The sequence below is a fragment of the Giraffa tippelskirchi genome, chromosome 2, assembly GCF_054371585.1.
Source record: "Giraffa tippelskirchi isolate mGirTip1 chromosome 2, T2T-mGirTip1v1.2.pri, whole genome shotgun sequence".
Taxonomy (NCBI): Eukaryota; Metazoa; Chordata; class Mammalia; order Artiodactyla; family Giraffidae; genus Giraffa; species Giraffa tippelskirchi.
In genome coordinates this window covers 77507750-77527209 of record NC_137276.1, presented here as the reverse complement: position 1 = coordinate 77527209, position 19460 = coordinate 77507750, and the positions used below count along the sequence as shown (strand labels likewise).

Below are 19460 nucleotides of genomic sequence, written 5' to 3'. Positions count from 1 at the left end.
TCTACCACTGAGCCACTAGGGAAGCCCAATTTTTTTTGTTGTTTGTTTTAAAATAAGATAAATAAGCATGAACTTATGCCTTACCCTAAAGCAGCATAGCTGTTTAGGAAATACTTACAGATGAATTTGTTTTTCTTGATCCCAGTTATAATACCCGACTGTTAGGACAGTTCACCAACAGTTTGCCTTAAATACTTACAGCTTGGACTCTTCTACCCCTGTCCAAATATACTTCTTGCCCTTTTATTTTAATTCTAACTCAGTTTATTGGAATTCTTGTTGTCAAAGAGCATTCCTTGAAAGAATCTGGAGTATCACTGGCTACAGAATAAGCGTCAACTACATTGATTTCCTGTTACTCTGTTTCATTCTTTTCAAATTATTCCCAGTCAGGTTGGATGAGGTTTTCTCTCTGGATAAAATATATATCTTTACTTTAAAAAGGGGATACTGGTATGTATTTGACCCATATCACACATTTTTTTTTCCCTAAAAAGGAAAGTCTTGTTTCTCAGGAAGTTACAGGGAAACTTTAGTTTCATAGAAATATACGAGCTGTGGCCAGTTGACCATAAGTTTAGTCCACTTTTGCTGATCAGCAAACCGACTTTCCAGCCTAAAGAAAGAGTGATCAGAATAGCAGACATGGATGGTTTCTAACTGTGAATAGTGGTGTAGCTCAGTAGGGTGCGAGGTGGAATCCCAGTCCCTCTGGGCTTGTCACTGCACATGTTTTATGCTTACAAGCTCCATCTGCAGGAGATGACAGTGGGGTGAGCACTGAATTTCATCTACTGTGACACACAATTCCACATTCCCAGAGTGTACGGCACAAAAGGCCAGCCCGAGCTGCCATCTCTGAAGCCACTTGTGGGTCTGTCAGCAAGGTTTGGGGCCTAATCTTCCCCTCAGAGGCGGAACACAATTTCAGACACACTTGTGTTTCCCTCCTGTATCTTCTGCTTCTTGGAAACATTTTAGATGGTGGTATCTTTGGTGTGATTGAAGGCAAAAGGAGAAGGGGGTGGCAGAGGATGAGATGGTTCAACAGCATCACTGACTCAATGGACATGAATCTGAGTAAACTCCAGGAGAGCACGACGGGACAGAGGACCCTGGTGGACTGCAGTCCATGGGGTTGCAAAGAGTCGGACATGACTTAGTGACTGAACAGTAACAGCAACAACACATCTTTGGTGTGAGCCACTTATCATGAGATCCCAAAAAATTGGAAAATAAACTTGTTGAGGTTATTTTTATTTAAGAATCTGATAGTACTGCTTTACACCAAAGAAATTTAGATTTATGAAACATTATATAAATTATCTGACCAAACTCTCCCCCCCCTTTATTTATTTTTTTTTGAAGAAAGTACACTCCAGAGATTCAGTAGATTCAGCGACCTTTCAAGATAACAGAGATTGTTTATGCTGAATTGGGATTCAGAACTTAGCATCATGACAGTAGAATCTATGACTATTCCTCACAGTACGAAGGACTCTGTAGCCTAGGTAGGGTCAAAGACCTTGAACTGTAATAGCTGTACTGTGGCATCTGCTGGCTTTTCCTAGCATCTCCTCAATGTGATACAAGTCAGCCAGTGCCCTTGAGATGCTTGGAGATTTTTCTGAGACGTATGTTGGCTGTTGTGCAAAATTCTTATCCTAGAGCCAAAGTCTTCCTTCCATAAAAAATTTGGCCTTTACTACTTGGAACTACTTGCCAACAGAGGATATATTCCCAGTGGTTAGAGGGAATTTCAGAGGAAGCTGAAATTCTCTGCCTGTCAACACTGACCCACTCCTAATAGCGTTGACAGACCTGTCCCCAGCCAACATCCTTGGTTAGTCAGGTTTAAACACTAAGACTTTTTAGGAAGAACATGAAATAAAAGTGAAAAGAGTTCCAAGCCAGGAGAAAGTGAATTCTGTCCCGTTGTTTCTTCTTATGGGTTTAAGGCCAGGTTGACCATTTTGTTCGTTTGTATGTGTTCAGTTGCTCAGATGTGTCTGACTCTTTGTGACCCCATGGACTGTAGCCTGCCTGGCTCCTCTGTCCATGGGATTTTCCAGGCAAGAACACTAGAGTGGTTGCCACTTTCTACTCCAGGGCATCTTCCTGACCCAGAGGTTGAACCTGAGTCTCTTGTGCCTCTAGCATTGGCAGGCAGATTCTTTAACCACTCTGATCACCTTGGAAGCCCTGTTTATTTATAAAAATGTACCAAAAGCCATTTTGATTTTAGGCCATGATATGGAATCTTCCCCCATAAGCAGACATGCAGTTCTAATATAATGTTTTTATTTGGAGGTGTTGTGGGTGGGAGGACTGAGGTTAGTCAAACAAAGGATTTTCTATCTATCTTTTTTCTGTCCAAGAGAGCATGCTGACAATGAAAGCATTGCTTTGAATTTTTCTGATTGAAGTTTCGCTCAACAGCACTCAAACCATGGAAGCAAATAGATCATTGGTGAAACATCAATGGCTTCAGTTCATCATGTGTCAATAGCACCTTACTTTCTGTAGCATAATATTGAATAAATACAGTGAAATGGCTGATGTGAGCATATTCTGGAGATTTTTGGTGTGGGGTAGGAATGAAACAGAAAGGAGGTTTAAACTTGAGGAGAGAAGGAAAAGACAGTAAAATATCCTTTGATGTTTCCAGGATCAGCACTGTATCCAAGGATGGGAAACCAGAGGGGAGACACCAGAGTTCTAAGAGATAATCTTTTTAAAACCATAACTTAAGCTCAAATAAACATACAAACTACTTGAAATATTTATCTTTCTGAAAATATGGTATTTATCATGTTCTTATGAAAACATTTGTTGTCTTACCAAGTCCTTATGAATTTCCATATGGAGTAATAAAAAACCTGTGTTGCCCAGAGGTTTGGCTATTTTTCAGGGTATACATACAATGTACTAATATCAAACCCATGTCCGTACAGCTTCATATTCCTTATGGAAGGTTGGATCACTGTCAAGTCTTCCTCTCTTCCATAGGGTGACACCAGAGAGCTGTGAGCAGGTTAATGGGGCAGGAATCTAAAAAACAAAAATCTGGACAAATATTTGACAGTTTTCTGTACTTTTATAAAGGTGCTGAGATCAGAATATTTGAAATCAAAACTATGTTGGGAAGTGTAGGACATATGGTCACCATAGATGTGAAGTTTCCACTCTTTCCACAGATTTACATCTCCTCTCTCTGTATTCTGAGCCATCAATCCATTCCACAACAGTTTGCTGAGAATCTACTTCTTATTTGGCACTGTTCAGTTCAGCCGCTCAGTCGTGTCCGACTCTTTGCGACCCCATGAACTGCAGCACACCAGGCCTCCCTGTCCATCACCAACTCCTGGAGTCCACCCAAACCCATGTCCATTGAGTCAGTGATACCATCCAACCATCTCATCCTCTGTCGTCCCCTTCTCCTCCTGCCCTCAACCTTTCCCAGCATCAGGGTCTTTTCAAATGAGTCAGCTCTTCACATCAGGTGGCCAAAGTATTGGAGTTTCAGCTTCAACATCAGTCCTTCCAATGAACACCCAGGACTGATCTCCTTTAAGATGGACTGGCTGGATCTCCTTGCAGTTCAAGGGACTCTCAAGAGTCTACTCCAACACCACAGTTCAAAGGCATCAATTCTTCAGTGCTCAGCTTTCTTTACAGTCCAACTGTCACATCCATACATGACTACTGGAAAAACCATAGCCTTGACTAGATGGACCTTTGTCGGCAAGGAATGTCTCTGCTTTTTAATATGCTGTCGAGGTTGGTCATAACTTTCCTTCCAAGGAGTAAACGTCTTTTAATTTCATGGCTGCAATCACCATCAGCAGTGATTTTGGAGCCCAGAAAAATAAAGTCAGCCACTGTTGCCACTGTTTCCCCATCTATTTCCCATGAAGTGATGGGACCGGATGCCATGATCTTAGTTTTCTGAATGTTAAGCTTTAAGCCAACTTTTTCACTCTCTTTCACTTTCATCAAGAGGCTCTTTAGTTCCTCTTCACTTTCTGCCATAAAGGTGGTGTCATCTGCATATCTTAGTTTATTGATATTTCTCCCGGCAATCTTGATTCCAGCTTGTGCTTCCTCCAGCCCAGCGTTTCTCATGATGTACTCTGCATATAAGTTAAATAAGCAGGGTGACAATATACAGCCTTGGCGTACTCCTTTTCCTATTTGGAACCAGTCTGTTGTTCCATGTCCAGTTCTAACTGTTGCTTCCTGACCTGCATACAGGTTTCTCAAGAGGCAGGTCAGATGGTCTGGTATTCCCATCTCTTTGAGATTTTCCTCAGTTTATTGTGATAAACCCAGTCAAAGGCTTTGACATAGTCAATAAAGCAGAAATACATGTTTTTCTGGAACTCTGTTGCTTTTTTGATGATCCAGGTGTGGAAGTGACAAAATCCATTAAAACAATCCCTCTATCCAGAGAACTTGAGGGTCAGTTCAACAGCAATCAATATTATTTTTAGAGCAATGTCTTCAAACTTTCATGCCTGAATGAGAGTGGTCCTACAAAGCCATTAGTTCTGGGGAAGAGGAGACTACATACTTATTTCCTATTTTTCCGCCATCCTCCAAGAGTCCTTTTCCTTGTTTTTATGTTTATTAATGCAGTTCATACTTTGATTTTTCATCTCTCCATTAAGTATTTCCAGAATAGGTCTGAATGACACCATAGTCCCTTGTGGTGGTACATGGACCAAGCTTGAATGGTAACTGTAACACTCATTGAAAGCAGGAGTAGTATTTCAGGCTTTGAGATGAGAGCATTAAATTCAACCTGGAGGAAGAGCTCATGTCCTGTAGATGCCATTAAGCAAGAGCGAAGAGGGAAAGAAAAGCACAATACTACTGCTCCTTAGCAGTCTAAACCAGAATTTTGTCATCTTTTCCTCTGTACTTCAGAGACTTGATTTTTTTTGTTTCTAAAACCCATATTCCAAACGAGTGCTGCTTTGAGCCCTGGAGACAGTTCGATGCTCCTTGTGATTGTATTGTCTTTGTTGTGTTCATTGATAATTTATATTTTGGGCCACTAGATGGTGCTGTTTCGCTTTGAAATTATATGCATTTTTTTAAAATTGAGTCTTTTTTGCCTTTTATTTTGTTTATTGTTCTGTTGATGCAGAGATGGTGGAAAATCAAATTCCTTCTTAAATTGGATCTGAGGTTTCCTGTCCCTATACAGCTGCTTAGGAATTTTAATGTGATTATGCAGCCTGTAATGTAATAGGTTTTCAGATTATCATAGCACTCAATACATGCCATTAATTTGTTTTGTAAGAAATTACACTTTTTTTTTTTCCTATAGAAGCATTTTATGTTACATATACTCGGCTGATACATAAGAGGCTACGGTTGCATGTCTTATGTGGCTTGATCTGCTGTGTCCTATGTATGATTAAGGAATCACTTGGGAAAACAACAAAATGCTAATTGCTGGGTCCTAGAGACCCGGAACCTAAGTTCTAGAAAGAGAGTGATGAGCAGACATATTTGAGACACACCAGGCTCCAGTCTGCTCTGTAGCAGTGAGCACTTCCAGTGGACACTAATGACAGAGTGTCTGAATATCCTAATGCAAACCAGAGTTCAAGATAGTTGAGACCAAAATTTTGAATGGAGACAGCTCGGTGTAAATATTGCCTCTAGGAGTTTTAGTGGGTATAATAAGAATTATTAAAGAGAATGGAAATGGCAGCTAACTCCAGTATTCTTGCCTGGAAAATCCCATGGACAGAGGAGCTTGGCAGGCTACAGTCCATGGGATCGGGAAGAGTCAGACATGATTGAGCGACTAACACTTTCACTTTGTTTACATAAGTGTGTTGAAGCTGGCAAGAGTCTCACAGAGAGAAGATGGTCTCTATTAGGACAGAAGCATGAATGGACGCAAGCAGGAGCAAGCAGACAGAGCATCCTACGTGGAAGCTCTCCCAGCTTGCAGGGTTGGACAGCCATTTTGCCCTACTTTTTTTTTTTTTGCTCCTCTCCTTAAATACCTGATACTTCGGACTTCCCTGGTGGCTCAGAGGTTAAAGCGTCTGCCTCCAATGCGAGAGACCTGGGTTCGATCCCTGGGTCGGGAAGATCCCCTGGAGAAGGAAATGGCAAACCACTCCAGTATTCTTGCCTGGAGAATCCCATGGACGGAGGAGCCTGGTAGGCTACAGTCCACAGGGTCGCAAGGAGTCGGACACGACTGAGCGACTTCCCTTTCCCTTTCCCTTTCAGTTCAGTTCAGTTGCTCAGTCGTGTCCGAGTCTTTGCGACCCCATGGACTGCAGCACGCCAGGCCTCCCTGTCCATCACCAACTCCTGGAGTCCACCCAAACTCATGTCCATTGAGTCTGTGATGCCATCCAAAAATCTGACCCTCTGTTGTCCCTTTCTCCCCCTGCCCTCAATATTTCCCAGCATCAGGGTCTTTTCAAAAAAGTCAGCTCTTCACATCAGGTGGCCAAAGTATTGGAGTTTCAGCTTCAACATCAGTCCTTCCAAAGAACGTTCAGGACTGATCTCCTTTAGGATGGACTGGTTGGATCTCCTTGCAGTCCACAGGACTCACAAGAGTCTTCTCCAACGCCACAGTTCAAAAGCATCAATTCTTATGTGCTCAGCTTCCTTTATACTCCAACTCTCACATCCATACATGACCACTGGAAAAACCATAGCCTTGACTAGATGGACCTTTGTTGGCAAAGTAATGTCTCTTCTTTTTAATATGCTGTCTAGGTTAGTCATAACTTTCCTTCCAAGGAGTAAGCATCTTTTAATTCTATGGCTGCAATCACCATCTGCAGTGATTTTGGAGCCCCCCCAAATAAAGTCAGCCACTGCTTCCACTGTTTCCCCATCTATTTGCCATGAAGTGATGGGACTGTATGCCATGATCTTTGTTTTCTGAATGTTGAGCCTTAAGCCAACTTTTTCACTCTCCTCTTTCACTGTCATCAGGAGGCTCTTTAGTTCTTCTTCACTTTCTGCCATAAGGATGGTGTCATCTGCATATCTGAGGTTATTGATATTTCTCCCGGCAATCTTGATTCCATCTTGTGTTTGTTCCAGCCCAGAGTTTCTCATGATGTACTCTGCATATAAGTTAAATAAGCAGGGTGACAATATACAGCCTTGATGTACTCCTTTTCCTATTTGGAACCAGTCTGTTGTTCCATGTCCAGTTCTAACTGTTGCTTCCTGACCTGCATACAGATTTCTCAAGAGGCAGGTCAGGTGGTCTGGAATCCCATCTCTTTCAGAATTTTCCACAGTTTATTGTGATCCACACAGTCAAAGGCTTTGGCATAGTCAATAAAGCAGAAATAGGTGTTTTCTGGAACTCTCTTGCTTTTTCAGTGATCCAGCGGATGTTGGCAATTTGATCTTTGGTTCCTCTGCCTTTTCTGAAACCAGCTTGAACATCAGGAAGTTCATGGTTCACTTATTGTTGAAGCCTGTCTTGGAGAATTTTGAGCATTACTTTGCTAGCATGTGAGATATGTGCAATTGTGCGGTAGTTTGAGCATTCGATGGCACTGCCTTTCTTAGGGATTGGAATGAAAACTGACCTTTTCCAGTCCTGTGGCCACTGCTGAGTTTTCCAAATTTGGTGGCATATTGAGTGCAGCCCTTTCACAGCATCATCTTTCAGGATTTGAAATAGCTCAACTGGAATTCCATCACCTCTACTAGCTTTGTTCGTAATGATGCTTCATAAGCCCCACTTGACTTCCCATTTCAGGATGTCTAGCTCTAAGTGAGTGATCACACCATCGTGATTATCTGGTTTGTGAAGATCTTTTTTATACAGTTCTTCTGTGTATTCTTGCCACCTCTTCTTAATATCTTCTGCTTCTGTTAGGTCCATACCATTTCTGTCCTTTACTGTGCGCATCTTTGCATGAAATGTTCCCTTGGTATCTCTAATTTTCATCAAGAGATCTCTAGTCTTTCCCATTCTATTGTTTTCCTCTATTTCTTTGCACTGATCACTGAGGAAGGCTTTCTTATCTCTCCTTGCTATTCTTTGGAACTCTGCATTCAGATGGGTGTATCTTTCCTTTTCTCCTTTGCTTTTGGCTTCTCTTCTTTTCTCAGCTATTTGTAAGGCCCTGTCAGACATACATTTTGCTTTTTTGCATTTCTTTTTCTTGGGTATGGTCTTGCTGCCTGTATCCTGTACAGTGTCATGAACCTCTGTCCATAGTTCATCAGGCACTCTTTCAGATCTAGTCCCTTAAATCTATTTCTCACTTCCACTGTATAATAGTTAGCAATTTGATTTAGGTCATACCTGAATGGTCTATTAGTTTCCCTCACTTTCTTCAATTTCAGTCTGAATTTGGCAGTAAGGAGTTCATCATCTGAGCCACAGTCAGCTCCCGGTCTTGTTTTTGCTCACTGTATAGAGCTCCTTCATCTTTGGCTGCAAAGAATATAATCAATCTGATTTTGATGTTGACCAGCTGGTGATGTCCATGTATAGAGTCTTCTCTTGTGTTGTTGGAAGACGGTGTTTGCTATGACCATTGCATTCTCTTGGCAAACCTCTATTAGCCTTTGCCCTGCTTCATTCTGTACTCCAAGGCCAAATTTGCCTGTTACTCCAGATGTTTCTTCACTTCCTACTTTTGCATTCCAGTCCCCTATAAGGAAAAGGACATCTTTTTTGGGTGTTAATTCGGGAAGGTCTTGTAGGTCTTCATAGAAACATTCAACTTCAGCTTCTTCAGCATTACTGTCGGGGCATAGACTTGGATTACTGTGATATTGAATGGTTTGCCTTGGAGAGGAACAGAGATCATTCTGTCATTTTTGAGACTGCATCCAAGTACTGCATTTCAGACTCTTTTGTCAACTATTATGGCTGCTCCATTTCTTCTAAGAGATTCTTGCCCACAGTAGTAGATATAATGGTCATCTGAGTTAAATTTACCCATTCCAGTCCATTTTAGTTCGCTGATTCCTAGAATGTTGATGTTCACTCTTGCCATCTCCTTTTTGACCACTTCCAATTTGCCTTGATTCATGGACCTAACATTCCAGGTTCCTATGCAATATTGCTCTTTACAGCATCGGACCTTGCTTCCATCACCAGTCACATCCACAACTGGGTGTTGTTTTTGCTTTGGCTCCTTCTTTCTTTCCGGAGGTATTTCTCCACTGATCTCCAGTAGCATATTGGGCACCTACCGACCTGGGGATTTCATCTTTCAGTGTCCTGTTTTTGCCTTTTCATACTGTTCATGGGGTTCTCAAGGCAGGAATACAGAAGTGGTTTGCCATTCCCTTCTCCAGTGGACCACATTTTGTCAGAACCTGATACTTACACAGTTTAGAAAGTTTTAACCAACACTGAGGTCTTTAATCTTCACAATATCCCTTTGACAGGGCATCTGCCGGTGGTGGTGGGGATTAGAGAACAGGCTGAGGAGAGGTGGCTGAGCCCAGGGCAACCAGCAGGAGGCACAGTCTGGGGAGACGGTGGAGCTGGAGTGTAGGTACCGATTCAGATTGAGGCCAGCTGCTAGGAGGTCTCCCCAGGAGGCCAGATTCATTCCTAGGCTCTGAAGCTCCCTGTGTACTCTTGCTGATTAGAATTACTGCATCCTGGTCCTAAGGGTGGGGAGCTCTAGAAAATGGTTTCCTCCTCCTTCGCATCCTTCCCTTTCTCTGTCTCCTCTTTCAATCACACTTTATGAATCATGAAACTCAGTGAAACTATGAGCCATGCTGTGTAGGGTCACCAAAGACAGGTAATGGTGGAGACTTCTGACAAAACATGGTCCACTGGAGAAGGGAATGGCAAACCACTTCAGCATTCTTGCCTTGAGAACCCCATGAACAGTATGAAAAGGCAAAAAGATCGGACACTGAAGATGAACTCCCCAGGTCGGTAGGTGCCCAATATGCTACTGGAGAAGAGTGGAGAAACAACTCCAGAAAGAATGAAGAGATGGAGCCAAAGTGAAAACAATGTCCAGTTGTGGATGTGACTGGTGATGGAAGTAAAGTCCGATGCTGTAAAGAGCAATATTGCATAGGAACCTGGAATGTTAGGTCCATGAGTCAAGGTAAATTAGAAGTGGTCAAACAGGAGATGGAAAGAGTGAACACTGACATTTTAGGAATTAGTGAACTTAAATGGACTGGAATGTGTGAATTTAATTCAGGTGACCATTAAATCTACTACTGTGGGCAAGATTCCCTTAGAAGAGATGGAGTAGCCATCATAGTCAACAAAAGAGTCCGAAATGCAGTACTTAGGTGCAATCTCAAAAATGACAGAGTGAACTTTGTTTCCAAGGCAAGCCATACAGTATCACAGTAATCCAAGTCTATGCCCACACCAGTAATGCTGAAGAAGCTGAAGTGGAACGGTTCTATGAAGACCTTCAAGACCTTCTAGAGCTAACACCCAAAAAAGGTGCCCTTTTCATCATATTGGACTAGAATGCAAAAGTAATAAGTAAAGAGATACCTGGAGCAACAGGCAAATTTGGCCTTGGGGTACAAAATGAAGCAGGGAAAAAGCTAACAGAGTTTTGCCAAGAGGATGCAGTGGTCATAGAAAACACCTTCTTCCAACAACACAAGAGAAGACTCTACACAGGGACATCATCAGATGGTCAATAACAAAATCAGATTGATTATATTCTTTGCAGCCAGAGATGGAGAAGCTCTTTACTGTCAGCAGAAACAAGACTGGGAGCTGACTGTGACTCGGATCATGAAATCCTTATTGCCAAATTCAGACTTAAGTTGAAGAAAGTAGGGAAAACCACTATACCATTCAAGTATGACCTAAATCAAATCCCTTACGATTATACAGTGGAAGAACAAATAGATTCCAGGAATCATATCTAATAGACAGAGTGCCTGAAGAACTATGGATGGAGGTTTGTGACATTGTATAGGAGGCAGTGATCAAGACCATCCTCAAGAAAAAGAAATGCAAAAAGGCAAAATGGTTGTCTGAGGAGGCCTTACAAATAGCTGAGAAAAGAGAATTGAAAGGCAAAGGAGAAAGGGAAAGATATACCCATCTGAATGCAGAGTTCCAAAGAATAGCAAGGAGAGAAAAGAAAGCCTTCTTCAGTGATCAGTACAAAGAAGCAGAGGAAAACAATAGAATGGAAAGACTAGAGATCTCTTAATGAAAATTAGAGATACCAAGGGAACATTTTATGCAAGCTGCTGCTGCTAAGTCGAGTCAGTCGTGTCTGACTCTGTGCGACCCCATAGACGGCAGCCCACCAGGCTCCCCCGTCCCTAGGATTCTCCAGGCAAGAATTCTGGAGTGGGTTGCCATTTCCTTCTCCAATGCATGAAAGTGAAAAGTGAAAGTGAAGTCGCTCAGTCATGTCCGACTCTTAGTGACCCCATGGACTGCAGCCCACCAGGCTCCTTCATCCATCGGATTTTCCAGGCAAGAGTACTGGAGTGGGGTGCCATTGCCTTCTCGAATTTCATGCAAAGATGGACACAATAAAGGACAGAAATGTTATGGACCTAACAGAAGCAGAAGATATTAAGAAGAGGTGGCAAGAATACACAGAAGAACTGTATAAAAAAGATCTTCACAACCCAGATAATCACGATGGTGTGATCACTCACCTAGAGCCAGACATCCTGGAATGGGAAGTCAAGTGGGGCTTAGGAAGCATCATTACGAACAAAGCTAGTAGAGGTGATGGAATTCCAGTTGAGCTATTTCAAATCCTGAAAGATGATGCTGTGAAAGGGCTGCACTCAATATGCCACCAAATTTGGAAAACTCAGCAGTGGCCACAGGACTGGAAAAGGTCAGTTTTCATTCCAATCCCTAAGAAAGGCAGTGCCATGGAATGCTCAAACTACCACACAATTGCACATATCTCACATGCTAGCAAAGTAATGCTCAAAATTCTCCAAGCCAGGCTTCAACAATACGTGAACTGTGAACTTCCCGATATTCAAGCTGGTTTCAAAAAAGGCAGAGGAACCAAAGATCAAATTGCCAACATCCGTTGGATCATCTAAAAAGCAAGAGAGTTCCAGAAAAACATCTATTTCTGCTTTATTGACTATGCCAAAGCCTTTGACTGTGTGGATCACAATAAACTGTGGAAAATTCTGAAAGAGATGGGATTCCAGACCACCTGACCTGCCTCTTGAGAAATCTGTATGCAGGTCAGGAAGCAATAGTTAGACCTAGACATGGAACAACAGACTGGTTCCAAATAGAGGAAGGAGTACGTCAAGGCTGTATACTGTCACCCTGGTTATTTAACTTATATGCAGAGTACATCATGAGAAACTCTGGGCTGGATGAAGCACAAGCTAGAATCAACATTGGCAGGAGAAATATCAATAACCTCAGATATGCAGATGACACCACTCTTATGGCATAAAGCAAAGAGGAACTGAAGAGCCTCTTGTTGAAAGTAAAAGAAGAGAGTGAAAAAGCTGGCTTAAAACTCAACATTCTAAAAACTAAGATCATGCCATCTGGTCCTATCACTTCATGGCAAATAGATGGAGAAACAATGGAAAGAGTGACAGACTTTATTTTCTTGGACTCCAAAATCACTGCAGATGGTGACCGCAGCCATGGAGTTAAAACACACTTGCTCTTTGTAAGAAAAGCTATGACAAACCTAGATAGCATGTTAAAAAGGAGAGACAGACAGTACTTTGCCGACAAAGGTCCATCTAGTCAAAGCTGTGGTTTTTCTAGTAGTCTTGTATTGATGTGAGAGTTGGATTATAAAGAAAGCTGAGTGCTTAAGAATTGATGCTTTTGAACTGTGGTGTTCGAGAAGACTCTTGAGAGTCCCTTGGACTGCAAGGAGATCAAACCAGACAATCCTAAAGGAAATCAGTCCTGAATATTCATTGAAAGGATTGATGCTGAAGCTGAAACTCCAATATTTTGGCCACCTGATGCGAAGAACTGACTCATTCGAAAAGACCCTGATGCTGGGAAAGATTGAAGGCAGGAGGAAAAGGGGTTGACAGGGAATGACATAATTGGATGGTGTCACCAGTTTAATGGACATGAGTTTGAACAAGCTTCAGGAGTTGGTTATGGACAAGAAAGCCTGGTATAATGCAGTCCATGGGGTCACAAAGAGTTGGACATGCCTGAGTGACTGAACTGCATTGGACTGATGAATCATGGCCTTGATGACTGTGAGATGGAGGGTTAAATCACAATATGAGGAAATATGTGTAGTTTGGTAAAATCTAGTGAGTCATTTTGCCTATCCTAGTTTATCCTGATTTAGAAGAACTCACTTCAGGGCAAATAGATGGAGAAAAAATGGAAACAGTGACAGACTTTATATTCTTGGGCCTCAAAATCACTGCGGATGGTGACTACAGCCGTGATGTTCAAAGATACTTCCTCCTTCAAGGAAAAGCTATGACAAACCTACAGAGCATATTAATAAAGAGTCATCACTCTGGCAACAAAGGTCCATCTAATCAAAACTATGGTATTTCCAGTAGTCATTACAAATGTGAGAGTTGGGCCATAAAGAAGGCGGAGTGCGACTTTTTAATATGCGTTTTACTATGCTGTGTAGGTTTGTCATAGCTTTGCCTCCAAGGACCAAGTGTCTTTGAATATCATGGCTGCAGTCACCGTCCGCAGTGATTTTGGAGACCAAAAAAATACAGTCTGTTACTGTTTTCATTTTTTCTCTATCCATTTGCCATAAAGTGATGGGATCAGATATCATGATCTTAGTTCCTGAATGTTGAGAAAAGGCAGCCTTTTCACTCTTTTCTTTCACTTTCTTCAAGAGGCTCTTTAGGTCTAATATACTAGATCATTTATTTGACTGATTTTTACCTCCCTGCACAAGTCTGTAAGGTCCATGTGGACAGATGGCTTTGTTTTTTTGGTCATGGCATGTGGCATGTAGGATCTTAGTTCTGCCACCAGGGATCGAACCAGCACCCCCTACATTGAAAGTGTGAGACTGCTGGAGAAGCATAGTAGAGGTTCAGAAAATCTTTACTGAATGAATGAGTGGTTTCCTGCAGACATAGCATATACTTAGTCACTTACTTAGTACTAATTCTGAATAAATATTAAATATTACTGAATGAAGATTAAGTGCTTTTTCCTGTCAACTTTGGCTGATAAGAATATCTCCTAAATGATCACATAGTTTAAAGTATGGATCCAGAGTTGGAAAACACTGGATTATAATAAACATCCCCTGAATGGTTTTCTGGGGCAAGTTGCTAAACTGCTCTGTGCCTTAGTTTCCTCTGCAGACAACCTCACAAAACTGTGGTGTACAACACTTATTATTGTCTGTTTTATTTTAACTATTATACTGTGAAGTGGTACTTCATTGTGGGATTTTTTTTTTAATTGAAAGATGCTTTATTTTTAGAGATGTCACCATTGGAATTTAAAATAGGCAGTATATTCACTAAAGAAATTGCTTTACAATACAGGTAGTTTAAAAAAGAAAAAAGCAAACCATGGTGTAGATTGAATGATTCAGTGCATTTCAAGCCTTTAGAACAGGGCATGGAATGTATCAACAGATGAAGTAATAAATTGAATATATAGACTCCTCACTTGTTTAAAAAATAATTATATGATATACTTATTTTGTAATTAAAGTTAAATAGGTTAGCCAGTGTTCAGAAAGAAAAAAAGCATAGATAAATGCACAGTTTGAGTATTTTACATATTTCTGTTTTTATTGCAGTGACAGCACATCTACAATGAATCAAATATTGAATGTATTATGGAATCGTTTTTTCTTATATTGTAACATAAGTTTTAAAACAGAGCTTAGGGGTTTCGTATGAGCTCTTTGTTCTTTATTTCTTACAGATCCCCACATTAAGGTTTCTGGAAAGAAAGAAGATGTTAAGGAAGCCAAGGAAATGATCATGTCTGTCTTAGACACAAAAGTAAGTGAATGTTAAAGACACTCAGATGTCAGAACCTTGTCTCTGCAAGGGGCTACTTCATGCTGTTGTGAAAGAACCATTTGGAGAAGAAAAACCAGGAGAAATTAATGGTGGGTTTTAAAATTAGCACGTGATTTTACAATGGATGTAAAGGTCTGTTTCAAATTTGTATAGGTTCTCTCATGTTGGGTAATTGAATAATACTTTCTCCCTCCCTCTCTCTCTCTCTCTCTCTCTCTCTCTCTATATATATATATATATATACTTAAATACATAACATGTATATGTGTATATGTGTTTCTGTATAAGTGCATATGTGTGTATATGCCATCTTCAGAAATAGACACTGACCTTGATTAATATAGATCAAGTAATAAAGATTGCGAGAATTTAGCGTATTTGCTTTTATGATGTCAGTGGAAAACCAAAATTATGTTCTGTATAGCTCTGTGTATGTGATGGCATGAAATATGACAATGTGTCTGGTATGTTCTCTCTCTCTACAAGTACATGTAGAGAGAGACAATAGAGAAATGAAAATATTTAAAAATGTATACTTGTTTTTGAGAATTTATTTTAATAAACACTTTTAAATCACTTACTCTATGCCAGGCACTTAGCTACATCATTTACAAATATTAATTTGTTTAATCCTCATAACAAGCTCAGGAAAGAGATACTAGGTTTACACAGAATATAATAGCTGATGAGTGGGGAGGTGGGGTTCAAATCCGGTCTGTCTGGTTCTTAACCACTATTTTTGCCACCTAGTATTTCATTGAATTTATTTCTAATCTCTTCCTCGCTATTTTTTGTTCCTTTTTGTTGCTGTTGTACTTTTTAAGAAAATAATTATTCATCCTATAATTATTAAAAATTTTACAATATCCAAAAAAGGTTATCTTTTTTCTTTTTTTAGTAGTTAACTAAAATAACTAAGTTTAAAAACCAAAATATTTAATGGATCTAAGTTTAAAGTTAAAGAATTCAGAAAGTGTACAACTACTGATCTTTTTAAAATCTTGCTGTATTTTAGCTTTTTAAGGACTGAAGAATTTCAATATCAATTTTATAAATGAGAAAACATTTCATGTTAGTCTTTATAATTTTATGGCACTACATTTCCCCAAATTAAATACATAAATTCTAGTCTGCCTATAATTATTTATTGTGTCTTAAAATTTTACATTTGCCTCTAGTATATTTAATCTTACACTCTGTACTGGTTTACTTAAGCCATTTTACTCCTGGAGATGTATACTTTGTGATCTCTTCCTCACTCTTCTTCCTACCTGTAAGAATGATTTACCTACTTTGTAAAGTTTGACATACAGTGATAGAGAAGTTGTGAAAATGTTTGTAAATACTTTTTTATTCAGTTTTGAGCTTTATTTTTGTTTCTAATTTTCTGTCATTGTTCAGTGTTTCTACTAACATGCATTTATTCACTCTTGCAATTTTTTCACCTGTTTTTCAGTTATTTGAATTCATCTTCATGAATAATATCTATTAAAGAAAAACCGAGTAATTCATTTGTAATTGTAACTAATTTGACTTGACTACTACTGTCCAAAAAAATCATCATGGTAAACAGTATATATTCCTATTTCTTCTGACATATTTGTCTTTAAATGAAACATTTTTTATGAGCCAAGCATAGATAGATAAAAATTGAAAAATCTGTAGATCAAGATGATCTTAAGAAATCCGTAAGAACTTCACTGGGTCACTTTTTGTTAATCCTGTTCCCTTGGGATAAACGTGTCTTTTTATGAGTTGTTCTTTCCTTTTTCGTGCATCAAGAAATAATATGTTATTTCCACGTAGAGCAATCGGGTCACCTTGAAGATGGATGTCTCACACACAGAACATTCTCATGTAATCGGCAAAGGGGGCAACAATATTAAAAAGGTGATGGAAGAAACAGGATGCCACATCCACTTCCCAGACTCCAACAGGAATAATCAAGCAGAAAAAAGCAACCAGGTGCTGGGTCTTTTCACCTGAAATTTTATGGGACAGATAAGCTTGGATTTCCTGTATGCGCATCTTTTGAGGGAGATGAGAACAAAAGAGTACTTGTGAAGGTGGCAGGTAGTATAGATTTTATGTCCCCCTCTAAGGAGACTGAAGGTGCTCAGCTTTTTTAAAGAGACGAGTTGTAGATGGGCCTTAAATTCTTGATCTCTAAATGGTTGGTAGAAGAGAGGGAAGGTTGTCATGGCAACGTTAAATGAAGTCCTTCCAGAAAGGCTCAGAATGCATGTGAGTTAGGAAAGGACCTGAAAGCTCGCCTAGTCCAGGCACCTACTGATAGCTGGGGTTCTGTCTGCAGCATTGCACAGTGGTCCTCAGGCCACCCCGGGTCACCTTCCGAGAGGTGATGTGCGAGTGTCCGACTTTCTCACATTGACTGAATTATGTCTCTATTTTATGCCCCCCCGCCCCGTTTTTTCTAGTTCTTGGGTTTGGAAACAAATGGAGCTCACGCATCTACATCAAAATGCTGTCAGTACTTGAAGAACAGATAGTGTTCTTTGTATTATTTGGAAGTTTTCTCTCCTCTAATCACGAAATTAGAACCTGGATGGCTCAGTGGTAAAGAACACGCTTGCCAGGGCAGGAGACCTGGGTTCGATCCAATTCCTAGGTTGGGAAGATCCCCTGGAGGAGGAAATGGCAACCCACTCCAGTATTCTTGTCTAGGAAATCCCATGGACAGAGGACCGTGGTGGGCTACAGTTCATGAGGTCGCAAAGAGTTAGACACGATTTAGGAACTAAACAACAGAGAAACTATGTTGGCCACAAAGATGAATAAGACACAGTCTTTTCTCTGTGGGGACTGATGGTGACAGTGGCATATATACACAAGGAACTAGATAGAAAGCCATGGTAAAAAGCAAGAGCAGTAATTAAATTATCTGACAACATGGTGTGGGCATGACCCATGAGAGCGCTGTCCTGGAGCCCCACCCTCTCGCCCTAATGCCAAGAGTAATTCTTCAGTTGATGGATCATAGGAAAGCCTAGAAGATCCTGAGAAAGGGCTGGTGGAGCAACAGTGTTTTTCGCCAACCAGCATGGAAGTAGTCCATTACTTTATGAACATAGTGTGGCAGTATCATTGCACGTTGATGCGTCTCGTGTGCAAAGAGTTTAAACAAAAGGGGGAAAATGCAGTGAACACAAGAAAATGGGAAGAAGGTGGGAGGCCCCCTGTGGGCTGCGAGGTTTTAGGTAAGTCCAGGAGGTAATGTTGATCAACTGACACAGATCACCAGAACTTGTTAAAATGCAGATTCTGATTAAGTAGGTCTGGGTTGGTGCCTGAGATCCTTCATTATTAACAAACTCCGAGATAAAGACGATGCTGTACGATGCTGTTTTATCCTGAATGACACTTTGAGTAGTGAGGGAGTAGATAACTGAGAAACTGGATGTGAATTCAAGAACAATAAATCTGTGTTTTTTACTTCTGCAGGTATCTATAGCAGGACAACCAGCAGGAGTAGAATCTGCCCGAGTTAGAATTCGGGTAAATATTGATTCCTTTTCATACTATAAAGCAATGTTAGTGATGTTGGCATTATAAGGCAATAAAAATATTGTAATTTATCAATTTATAACCAGATCATATGTTCAACATGTAGGAAAGAGTGACAAAAGTTGTTTTAATGTCTTGAAGATGCTTCTTAGAGATGGTCTGAATTTTACCTGGCTCTGTTGCTCTGATGGTTTTGAAATGATCAAAAAGACACTTGAGGAAAAATGCCACAGGCAATTCAAGTTGTAAACTCTCAGGTTTTGCAGAAATCTCCTTCCATTTAAAAACTTAAGGTAGCCTACCCAAGCTTATGGCTGTAATAAAAGAATTATTTTTTAAAAAAATTCTTAAATTATGGAAGGATGATTGCTTTACAATGTTGTGGTAGTCTACTGTACAATGAAGTAAATCATCTATATGTATACATATATCTGCCCTCATCTTGAGAAAAAATCCCATGTTGAGAAAAGAATGAATGAATTACACATATTTCTAAATGAATGGGCTTGCCTAGTGGCTCAGAAGGTAAAGAATCTGCCTGCAATGCATGAGACCCGGGTTTTATCCCTGGGTCAAGAAGATTCCCTGGAGGAGGGCATGGCTACCCACTCCAGTATTCTTGCCTGGAGAATTCCATGGACAGAGGAGCCTGGCGGGCTACAGTCCTTGGAGTTGCAAAGAGTTGGACATGCCTGAGCGACTAACATTTTCACTTTCAGCAAATATGCAATGACTTAACTCTGCTCTGGGTTCTGTGATTCCGTTTTAGGAGCTGCTTCCTTTGGTGCTGATGTTTGAGCTGCCAATTGCTGGAATTCTTCAGCCAGTGCCTGATCCTAATTCCCCCTCTATTCAGCACATATCACAAATGTACAACATTTCAGTGTCATTTAAACAGCGGTCCCGAATGTATGGTGCTACAGTGATAGTACGGGGGTCTCAGAATAACACAAGCGCTGTGAAGGTGA

General features: G+C 40.5%; 1 protein-coding gene across 24 annotated transcripts in view; it reads left to right on the top strand.

Moving 5' to 3' along the window:
- BICC1 (BicC family RNA binding protein 1) overlaps nucleotides 1–19460 on the top strand; it is a 347076-nt gene that overhangs the window by 275882 nt on the left and 51734 nt on the right. For all 24 annotated transcript variants that reach the window (XR_014076552.1, XR_014076553.1, XM_081569083.1 and 21 more), the window contains 4 exons: nucleotides 14867–14946; nucleotides 16774–16932; nucleotides 18430–18483; nucleotides 19262–19456. Coding sequence is in view for 22 of the 24 variants with exons in the window: in XM_081569083.1 (XP_081425209.1) it covers nucleotides 14867–14946; nucleotides 16774–16932; nucleotides 18430–18483; nucleotides 19262–19456 (488 nt within the window). In the remaining 2 variants the exon portion in view is untranslated. The remainder of the gene's footprint in view (nucleotides 1–14866; nucleotides 14947–16773; nucleotides 16933–18429; nucleotides 18484–19261; nucleotides 19457–19460) is intronic.